We start from the raw sequence: 11,485 nt of genomic DNA on the forward strand, positions 1-11,485 counted from the left end.
GTGAGCTGCCGGAAGAAAGCCTAATCTACCTCATCCCCCTGGTCTGGTGGTCTATAGCAGACTCCCACCACTACATCACTCTTGTTGCACACACTTCTAAACTTAATCCAGAGACACTCAGGTTTTTCTGCAGTTTCGTACCGGAGCTCTGAGCAGTCATACTGCTCCCTTACATACAGTGCTACTCCCCCACCTTTTCTGCCCTGCCTGTCCTTCCTGAACAGTTTATAACCATCCATGACAGTACTCCAGTCATGTGAGTTATCCCACCAAGTCTCTGTTATTCCAATCACGTCATAGTTCCTTGACATCACCAGGACCTCCAGTTCTCCCTGCTTGTTTCCAAGGCTTTGTGCATTTGTATATAAGCACTTGAGATAACCTGTTGATCGCCCCTCATTCACAGTATGAGGCAGGAGCCCTCCCCTCACAGACATTCCTGCCTGTGCTTCCTCCCGGTATCCCGCTTTCCCACTTACCTCAGGGCTTTGGTCTCCTTCCCCCGGTGAACCTAGTTTAAAGCCCTCCTCACTAGGTTAGCCAGCCTGCTCGCGAAGATGCTCTTCCCTCTCTTCGTTAAGTGGAGCCCGTCTCTGCCTAGCACTCCTTCTTGGAACACCATCCCATGGTCGAAGAATCCAAAGCCTTCTCTCCGAGACCACCTGCGTAGCCATTCGTTGACTTCCACGATTCGACGCTCCCTACCTAGGCCTTTTCCTTCCACGGGGAGGATGGACGAGAACACCACTTGCACCTCCAACTCCTTTATCCTTCTTCCTAGAGCCACATAGTCCGCAGTGATCCGCTCAAGGTCATTCTTGGCAGTATCATTGGTGCCCACGTGGAGAAGCAGGAAGGGGTAGCGATCCGAGGGCTTGATGAGTCTCGGCAGTCTCTCCGTCACATCGCGAATCTTAGCCCCCGGCAAGCAGCAGACTTCTCGGTTTTCCCGGTCAGGGCGGCAGATAGATGACTCAGTCCCCCGGAGGAGCGAGTCCCCGACCACCACCACCCGCCTTCTCCTCTTGGGAGTGGTGGTCGTGGAACTCCCAACCTCAGGACAGCGCATCTCATGCCTTCCAACCAGCGGAGTCTCCTTCTGCTTTCTCGCCCCAGACATATCATCTGGTCCGCTCTCCGCAATGATACCTGTGGAGAGAACATGAAAGCGGTTAGTTACCTGTGTCTGTGTTACTGGAACCCGGACATTCCGCTTACCTCTTCTGGAGGTCACATGTTGCCAAGCTTCTTCACTGGCCTCTTGGCTCCTCTGTGCAACCTGCTCTGTATCTGTAGAGCTTTGTGCCCCTAGAAGCCTATCCTGAGTTTTGTCCAGAAAATCCTCAGTTTCCCGTATGCAACGCAGGGTCGTTATCTGTTGCTCCAGACCTTCAATCTTCTCTTGCAATATGGAGACCAGCTTGCACTTTGTACAGACAAAGTCGCTTCTGTCCTGTGGAAGAAAGACAAACATGGCACATCCAGTGCAGGTCACAACAGCTGAACCCCCCCCCCTTCCATATCACCTTCCTACTATGAGCTTCCTCAGAGCAGTTTGCAAGACGTATGCCTCACTGGGCTCACTCCAGGCGAACTCCCAGGCAAACTCCTGCTGTGAGCTGCTCTGCTGTCCCCGCCGCTCAGCTGGTTCGCGAAGCTCTGGCTATTTTTAAACAGCCAGGCTTCCCTGTCGCAAACAAACAGACACCCTACTGCCCGCCCCCTGCATTCATTTCAAACAAAACAGACCTATGTGAATGCTGCAGTTTTCCTCAGAGTGCAGGGCAAAAGACAAAGGATGAAATGCCTTGAAGTGTGATAGTGAAGTACTTTTCACTTTGAAGATATAATGGGCCAGCTCAGTTGGAGTAAAACTGCAATGATTGATTTAAAACACCTGAGGATCTAACCCAATACATCTTTTGCTCTTACTTAGCACTTCTTAGAAGTGAGGCTCTCAAGCTGCTTTATGAAAACATTACAATCCCCATTGAACAGAGGGGGAAATTGAAACCTATCTGTCTATCATATCTACCACAATAGCACCTGAGCCCTGAAGAGGTAATTTAGATCTGCAAAGTCCCAGACTGGACTTCACAGTTGATTTTACTCTACTCCTGACTGGGGTTAAAATAGCACTTCTGGGGTCTGGGTGTTTTTTCTTTTTCTTTTTTGTTAGTATTTCCTTGATTGTTGTTATGGAAGAAAGGCATCGGCAAATAAATGGATCTCCGAGCAGACTGTGTTCTTATGTTCAGGCTTTGGCTTACTCCTACTTCTTCTGGTTGCTATGGTATTTACTACGTACACTTATAAACCTCAATTAGCTATATATTTTTTTTTCCAGAAGAGGTCATCTGTCTCTAAAGGCCATGTCTGGTGAATCAATTTCTAATTAAACTGGTCTTGTAGCTTCAAACCAAAGCTTTGAATTGCTACTGGGAGCTAACAGTGGGTGTGGTTTAGTCTGATCTTGTTATCTCATCTCTTTAATGATCTGGGTGACTATAAGAACAGTGAATTACATTAGTCCTGTCTGGAAGTAACAAAATCATAGATCACCATCCTTGTCCTAGAGGGTAACCACCCATCACTTCCTACTAATCTGGAGCTGGAATGGCACATGTCTTTCGACTGCTGTCTCAACATTCAGTGTTAGTTATGAGTCTATCAGAACGTTGAGGAGTCATATTACTTTGACAAATGGAAGACTGCAATAAAAGGAGAGGCTGGTTCTTGAACTTTTTCCCCCCTTCCCAGCAACATCAGACATTGAGTTGTGCAAGGCCATATAGTGAATTATTATCAGCATTAGGAATACATTTCTTGATTCCTACATTTTGCTCTAATCACTAGATTATGCTGCCTTCATTAAGCATAACTTCAAATTATCACTTCTATTTTTATATTCTATCTTCCATTTTGTGTTCTCTGTTGGAAAAATCAGAGTTGACCCTGACAAGGTCAGGTCATTAAATTTCATTCCAGACAGATACTGGACACATAGTTGAATGACTATGACTAGAAAGTCATCACAGTGATCTAAGGCTATCAACTTTGATGGTCTGTTGACTGCTGACTGAACCCCATTGAGCAACTAACTCTCTACACAGAAGCCTGACTGGGGGAAGGGACTGGCGTTTCTCAGGGTGGGCATGTGGCTAAAGAGAGAAAGACAGATTGTATTTAGAAGGCGGGGGACCCTACATTCAAGAAGAACTGACTAAAGAGAGAGAGAAGACAGGAGGGACCCTACCTACCCCTAAATGCTAACAAGACCCCAGACATGAAGGAGTGAGATCGGACTAGAGGGGAAGTGGGGTGGGTAGAGAGAGTTTTATTTGATAAAAATCTGTAATTCTTGAATTATTTTTAGAGGTAAAGACACTGTTCTTGAATTCCTTTGCTAAACTTGTGTTCCTTATCTGCCTATAAAAATGGGAGGTACCAGGACAGTATAGTACCAGTATAGTATCCCAAAGAAAAGCTCAGACAAGGGGTCTGAATCTGGGAGTGTACCTTATTGATCCAGAGCTAGGACCAGTGACCAGGCTCTGTCCAAACCCAGTAGACTTATAAGCATGTGATACCAGCAGTTGGGTCCATCACAACAAACTGGTGTCTATCCAGAGAGTGACAGTGACAGGACTCACTTTTGACAGATGGCATCCATTAAATTATGTTGAGGGTAGTTAAGCACTGGAACAAATTGCCTAGGGAGACTGTGGAATCTCTGTCATTGGAGGTTTCTAAGAACAGGTTAACAAGCACCTGTCAGTAATGGTCTAGTTATTTCTTTGTCCTGTCTTGAGTACAGGAGACTGGACTATATGACCTACTGGGTCCCTTCCTGTCCTACACTTCTATGATTTTATTAGTTTCAGCCATAGTCATCTTTCTGTCATGATGAGTAAAAGAAATCTCACATTTCTCCCTGCTTCTCAGGTGCATCAGACATTAAGCAGCTTGGTGATACTGTAACATTTCACACTTAATGACAATCTAGATAAATTGGTAAGAACCACCTTGCTCTTTGTGACAAAAAGCTGTCATTTGAAATACTTAGGTCTTTAAACTTATGGTTTCTGCTACTGGCATAAGAAGGCATTGAATGTCTGGATCTCACAGCTTGTAAAATGATCCCAATTGTTATCAAGTGACCTTAAGGTTTTCTTCACTACTTTAGCTTGAATAAAGTGAATCCTACATTCAAATGACCCTATGACAGCCATTAGGAGAGAAAATTGTAACTTCTTCAAGATTAAAGGTTCAAACTGTGATGAGTATACCTTTTAGCCCCACAACTGGCTTTTACCCTGATCTCTGTAACCCTGTTAGCTTCATCATGTTGAAGAGATTATGACATTTTCCTAAGCACCTGGGGGAAGCATTTCTTTTCAGTTCAATGACTAAGCTGTTCTCTGAGATAGCAGTATCACCCAGCTGTGTCCAGTCTTTTTACGCTGAAGTCATCCTAATGTTTATAAGGTTCCACGCAAATGGAAAGGGGGGAAAACCTGTCCATTATGAAGTATGATTATAGTTTTTTTTAAAAAATGTACTTATTCAGAAAGCCTCAGATAGACAGAAAAGTCAGAGTGTACAGGAGACATGGACTAGCTTATCTTTAGTCATATATAATTTATGCAGTAGGTTTGTGAGGAGAGTTCATAAAAATGTACCTTTGAAATAATGCACTTTTTGTAAGTCAAGACTGTCTGTAGTTACATAGTCAAACTATATCATCTTAGTTACAAATCTTGAAAATCACCTTTCTGTCATATCACTAGGAATGTCTTATTCATTAGAGGATGTTATAAAATAGCTAATAAACAACATCAGCCCGCAACAAAAGTTGCATTGTAATAATAGTGGAAGTTTCAGTTTCCTCATTAAACACAGTCATTCACAGTCCTTTCTATGTCAAAGAAAGACACTTTTTATAAATCAAGTGTCCCTTTTGAATTTGTGATAGCAATCTGAGATAATTGCTACTGCTAAACTCAGTTAATTGCTTTTGTCTGTGTTCACCTGTAAAATGCAAGATACCTTTTCAGGAACTTCTGGAATAAGGGGCAATTTCAGAAAGTGTGAAGAAACAAGAATGTCTTGTGGGATAATAGACTCCTTAAAATCAAATTCTTGGTATAAAATCATGTAAACTTACCATTATCCACACAAAGTCAAACCAAACCTTTTACTGAAAGTAATGTTTAATATATCGATTAACTCTTTTATGCTGTCAATGGCATGAGGCTTTCTTAAAAGTTGGTTTTGTGAACTGAGCACAGGTCTAGGATGGTGAGCTCCTAGGTTATAGATCTGTCTGACGCTTGCCACATTATGTGGTCTTGGGCAATTCACCAAACCTCTGTGAACCAGTTTCCCCAGCTGTAAAGCGGGAATAATAATGGTTACCTTGTAGCAGTGTTGCTAGGCTTAATTAGTTACTTTTATATTCAAGGTGTGGTACAACTATTTACAGCATTTGGAAGAAGGGATGAGAGTTGATTAGCAAGAAGGTAGGCCAAGGAAAGAAATGGATTTAGACCCTCAACTTGCAATCAGATCCACCTTGGTGGATCTGATTGTAGGATGGAGCCCAAAAGTGTTAAAAATGTTCAGATTCAAATCAAAAAGAAAAATAATGTAGAAACAAAGGCCATGATCCTGCAATCACATATACATATGAGTAAGTATGTGAGGAGCCCTATCAAAGTCAATAGGACAGCTCACATTCTTAAAGTTCAGGAGGAGCTGAAGTGCTTTGCTGGACTGGGACCATGTGTATGGTTTGTTTGGAGAAAACAAAAAAACCCAAACCCCACTGTAGTAGGAAGGTAGCCCGTGGAAATGAGGGACTGTGTTTGGGGAAGGTTGTAGGCAGACACTCTGAAGCAGGGAGAGAAAGAGACATTAGTTTTAGTATTGTTTTCTATGTTTCGTGTTAGAAGAAAGTGAGTCTTGAACCCACTGGATATTGTCAATGAAATGTCACTGAATCAAATAGTAAGCTATTTCTGCTTCTTAACATGAAAACAATGATTGTAAGCTCTTTGGGGGCAGGCACTACCTTTTTTCATTATGTCTGTGTTCAGCATGTCCCTGATGGGGACCTCTAGCTACTATCACAATACAATTAAACAATAATAATATGAAACAGCTCTGCTTATGCGAGGATGTTCTTTGACAATGGATTAAACTGCTGCCAGTCTCTCTCTTCTTTCTGTTTTAACCAGTTTCTGATCTTTACAATCCTTTCTTCCTCTTTTGTTAAGTAGATAGAATAATTGCTTTCTAAATATTTTCATGCTTGGCAAGCATTTTTTGAAAAAATGAATTTGTAAATTCCTCATTGTCTTCTCTCTTTTCTTTTACTCACTGCAAATAGCATTTGTGTGCTGCCTTCATTCTCGATGCTAATAACAGCTAAGAAGTGATTGCCATTTTAATGTGAATGATATAAATTCTGCCCTTAAATCCAGTCACAGATCATATGTCAGTCAATACCCTCTGTCTCTGAACTTTGACTGTTACTATTCATGGGCTACAGAACAACTGCTTTCAGGGCATTCCATTATTTCACAAGATGCTATTTTGTGATTTAAAAAAAAAAGAAATTTGACAAAAATGTTAGAAGATTGGCAGAAGAAAGGTCTTAGCCTTCAGAACCTCTCAGAGTAGGATGGCGTTTTAAGTGCTTAAAAAGGTACAAGTGCACAGGGCACAGACCCTTTAAACAGGAGCGGTTAAAGTAAATCATGCATTTGAGAGTAGGGAATTTGTATGTACAACTCTCTGCCCAACCTGAGCAGCATATACATAATTTTCAGAAATGTTTTGTGCTCATAATTTCACCCAGATCACTTGTTTTAGGATTATTTAACAGACACATCCCTCTTCGATTTGCATCTTTATTTTCACAATGTAAATAGGTTATAATAGTCCTTTTCAAATGGTGATTCTAAGCAAGGGAAATATTACTAGTAGTTAGCAAGCCTATTTTCACTGATACTGAGACAAAAGAATTAATTGATATCTCCAAATGATCTTTAACTATTCTCATTTATTAATTACAGTTTCTCTGTCCTATCTCCTGAAATACTATTTCTGAAAGAGCTAAAAAACCTAACTCTTTGCCTATGAAATATATTAGCAGGTCAAAAGCACCTTCTCTCGTCTTAGATTCCTCCCCTCTGGCAATTAATCTGATGAAAACATAAGAATGTCAGGATTTATACTCATAGCTTTAGCATCCTTTCACACTCTTCTGATGAGGGTCAAGTCGAATGACTGACATGAGTAAGTGTCTATGGGCCTTACTGAAGAAGTGAGCCTTTGAATCAGGAGAAGGTGGGTAGAGTTGGCACACTGGAACTGGGATGCTTTTCCATATGTAAGCACAGCATGGAAGAAATCATGAAGATGGGAGTGAGAGAAAAACACAAAGGAAGCATTTGGGCTGGTATCACTAATAGAGTCAAATAGCTGAAAAGGTATGTGATAAAGCGACAGGATATAAGCTGAGGCAGAGTTGTGCAGGATCTTAAAGGCAAGGAGTTAAAGCTTGATCGCATGAACAAGGGGAAGCCAGTTGAGGGATTCGGAGCGGGGAGTGACCTAGTCTGATCAGGATGATGATTTTGTTTGTGAAGTTTGGATGAACTCATGGTAAGACCAGAGTGGAAGAAGTGTCCTGGAGTCCAGCTTTCAATATTAAATTAATAAGTAAAGATAAATGACTGGGATGAAGTGGAAATATCTTTCTTGCCAGTTGTAATGACTGTTCAGAGATACCTTCAGGAATTTGTTCTAAGACATTTGGTATCTCTTAGGTTACTGTAGAATTAATTTACAACCTTAGGGCAGCATTGCGATCTGCCCTTTTGACATTGCACAGGGGAATACTATATCCAAAAGCACACTCTTATTCCGTTGCATGAGCTACCTCCTTCAGAGATCACAGCACAGGAGAACAGGAGGATATCAGTTTCCATAGATCTACTACTCTACCTTCCCATAAAGGTGGGTGATGCAGTTGAACAGTTGAAGAAGGGAATAAATTGATGGCGTGTTGGATCCACCTCTGGAGAGCAGAGCTACAATGGTATAGAAGAGGAAGTAATCTGCTATTAACCACAAACTATTTCTCCCATGGAGGAAGAGAGCAGCCAGGGAGAGAACTGTGCCTCTGAAAATCACAGTTTCCTGCCTGCTCTGTTTCAACAGCTATCTGCTGCCCCTTACTGTGAGAAGATTGTATTTCAAAATCCAGCCTTTAATTAGCTGGTTCATTTAATCAGTGTCTGCAGGAAAGCATGTTGGCACCATTGCTCCCCATCAGAGCATCCATCTGAGAGTAACCTGAGAGACATATCCCCATGTTCCCTTGCAGAATTGTCCCAATGTTGTCAATGAAGTGAAGACTACTATGCATAAAATTAGTATATGCATAAGAACGTGCATATGCTGAATTGGGACCTGAGAAAGCTAGCACTTTTTATATACTTTTGGGCACATATGAGAGGTTTACAATGCATTCCTTTAAATAAATAGCTTGTCTGAGATTGGGACTACTTTTATGGTATGTTGATTTTATTGTTTTTACGGCACCCAGATGTTATGGCAAAGGGCACAACAATAATAAATATAGTCTAAATAAAAAAGTGAATTTCATGCAGATACAAACCGAACTCTCCATAAAATCATTTCAAGATAATTTGTACCTGTGCTTGCTGCTGAAAATCCATATAAAGCAAGCCATAAACTGTTATCATATCTACTTACAAAACTTACTTACAATAACTTAGGCTTGAATAAAGACTGGGAGTGGATATATAATTACACAAAGTTAAACTATTTCCCCTTGTTTATTTCCCCTCCTACTGTTCTTGTAAAGTGCTGGAAATGGCCCACCTTGATTATCACTACAAAAGTTCCCCCCGCCCCCGCTCTCCTGCTGGTACTAGCTCACCTTTCCTGATCACTCTTGTTACAGTGTGTATGGTAACACCCATTGTTTCATGTTCTCTGTGTATATAAAATCTTCCCGCTATATTTTCCACTGTATGCGTCCGATGAAGTGAGCTGTAGCTCATGAAAGCTTATGCTCAAATAAATTTGTTAGTCTCTAAGGTGCCACAAGTATTCCTTTTCTACTTACAAAACTGGCACACGCAGAAGTGACACTTCCTCATATACAGAACTATTTTGGAAGGCTTTCAATTTCTCGATAGTATAATGCTGAGATCAAAGAGATCTTGTAGCTTTGGCATGTTTTCTACAGACAGTTCACCTAGGCCTAATATGTAATTATATATTTTAAAATATATTGTCTGCTTGCACTTATAACTGGCTTGTAAATACAAGACTCCCTGACATATGGATTACACTTTCCAGAGTTGGATAAAGGATGCACTAACACGGAGCATGGAAATTCCAGCATTAGAATAGCTCAATACTGTGGTGTAACATGCTGCTGGGGATACCCAGAGCTGTGAGCCACTGGGACACCTGTCTGCTTCAGCAAGAGTTAACTCTCCGCCTCAGCTCCCTGCAACACTAGTCTGTCTCTCTCAGCAGCAAATTCCTCAGTGCTCTCCAGACCTAGACCTTGCCTAGTAGGTAACAATAAGTGAACTGCAGTCCCTGAGTTCCTCAGAGATGTTTATCTGCAATTCATAGCCCCTACCAGTGTGCCTTCACAGAAGACATTAAGTTTGCTGTTCTGTTAAACAGCCAGTACATCACAGCTTATTTATTTAAATCGGGTAAATACACTCCTCCCTTCATACACAGCACTAAACTGGTTTAGAGTGAAAGTAAAACAAGTTTACTAACAAAAGAGCATAGATTAAATGACATCAAATAAAAGAGATAAAGGCAGAGATGGCTACAAGCAAATGAAAGTGAAAACACACATCTAAAAGTATAAAACTTAGTCTAGGAAGATGCAGTTTTTGTTTAAAATGGTTTCTCTCATCCATAGTCTCCCAGGACCCATCATAGAGATTATATCACTTGGTTTCTTTGTCTCCTGATGTAAAGAATAAAGATGAAGTCTCTCTGTGTTATTTATATCCCCAAAAGGATGTCTTTCAATTACAAGTCAGGAAGGCCTCGTGGGGATTCAGTCTCCTGTGTGTCTCTGGGTGCAGGCGTCATGTTAGTTCTCTGTCTCTTGAGTTCAGGTTTGAAATAGCCCCTGTGGGTTTAACTCAATAGCTTTGTTTACTGCTAATATGTATATTGAGGCAAACCCACATTCCTTTGTCTAGGAGAGACCTATTTATCATCTTTACCTAGGATTGTCTTATCTTAAACATGTTCAATTATGTTTGCCAGAAGCTGTGAATGGGTGAGAGGGGATGGATCACTTGATGATGATTTGTTCTGTTCATTCCCTCTGAAGCACCTGTCATTGGCCACTGACAAAATACAGGATACTGGGCTAGATGGACCTTTGGTCTGACCCAGTACAGCCGTTCTCATGTAACATCATATAGAGGCAATTCATAACTTCACATATAAGTTTAACACATTCATTTTACAATTATATTAATAGCCAGAATCTTCCTAGCTTTCATTTGATACCTCACAAGGCATTTTTTGTACAAATATCATTGCAGTAGTATGCAAGGTGTGAATACAGAGGTGCCTAGGGTCACATACAGCAAGGCAATATTTGTTTAAATCTGTTCCATTTAGTGTTTGTGCATGTCTGGGACTGGAAGCCGTGGACTCTCCTATCTACAGAACAAGTGTGACAAGTGTGACTATATGCTTCCCGATAGTGTGCCTAATTTCACACCTCTAGAGCAGGGGTTCCCGAACTTGGTTTGCGGCTTGTTCAAGGAAAGCCCCTGTGGGGGCCATGAGACACTTTGTTTACCTGAGCGTCCACAGGTACGGCCACTTGCAGCTCCCACGGGCCACAGTTCGCCGTTCCCGGTCAATGGGAGCTGCGGGAAGCGGTGACCCAGCCCGCACTACTTCCCGCAGCTCCCATTGGCCGGAAATGGCGAACCACAGCCACTGGGAGCTGCAAGCGGCTGTACCTGTGGATGCTCAGGTAAACAAAGTGTTTCATGGCCCCCCCGGGAGTTACCTTGAACAAACTGTGAACCAAGTTTGGGAACCCCTGTTCTAGAGTGACAAAGAGGGGAGTAGAGTCTATAGGCTCTTCTAAACCTGGGCCTCCTTGCTGAGAGACTGCTCTCAAAATGTGGATTTTGTACTGTGAACAACTTGTCCAGTACGAACATTGGACTGAGACCACCAATTTATTTCATAAAGGTCACCAAACAGCTATCAGAAGTTTAGGAAAGAAGATTCTCTGAGGTGTTTCAGAAAATATGTCCAGGGTACAATGTTTTCCAGTTTCTTATACTGTAGATTCTAAGTCCGCAACTTTGATTCAAAAACGAAATATATGATGCCTTTTCAAACAAACTGTTAACTGGTGGAGTGATTGGAAAATACTTTG

The 11,485-nt window shown here is 41.7% G+C and overlaps 1 protein-coding gene across 1 annotated transcript; it reads right to left on the reverse strand.

Annotated features, from left to right (window-relative positions):
- Positions 1–414: 414 nt before the first annotated feature.
- LOC142071974 (uncharacterized) lies at positions 415–8,777 on the reverse strand. The gene is made up of 3 exons (XM_075128225.1): positions 8,727–8,777; positions 1,535–1,663; positions 415–1,453 (listed from the first exon to the last, which is right to left on the reverse strand). Exons 1-3 carry the CDS (start codon positions 8,775–8,777, stop codon positions 512–514), a joined length of 1,122 nt encoding a protein of 373 aa, XP_074984326.1. The 3' UTR covers positions 415–511.
- Positions 8,778–11,485: the final 2,708 nt, after the last annotated feature.

The sequence above is a fragment of the Caretta caretta genome, chromosome 4 (genome assembly GCF_965140235.1).
Source record: "Caretta caretta isolate rCarCar2 chromosome 4, rCarCar1.hap1, whole genome shotgun sequence".
NCBI lineage: Eukaryota > Metazoa > Chordata > Testudines > Cheloniidae > Caretta > Caretta caretta.

What these genes read in the sequence shown, in the direction of transcription:
- LOC142071974 (XM_075128225.1), bottom strand. Translation starts at nt 8,777, where the DNA reads ATGATAACAGTTTATGGCTTGCTTTATATGGATTTTCAGCAGCAAGCA. An exon ending in ATTTTCAGCAGCAAGCACAG is followed by an intron (nt 1,664 to 8,726) that starts GTACAAATTATC and finishes GTTTAAAAATAG; the next exon opens with CCAGAGCTTCGCGAACCAGC. An exon ending in CTGCTCTGAGGAAGCTCATA is followed by an intron (nt 1,454 to 1,534) that starts GTAGGAAGGTGA and finishes TTTCTTCCACAG; the next exon opens with GACAGAAGCGACTTTGTCTG.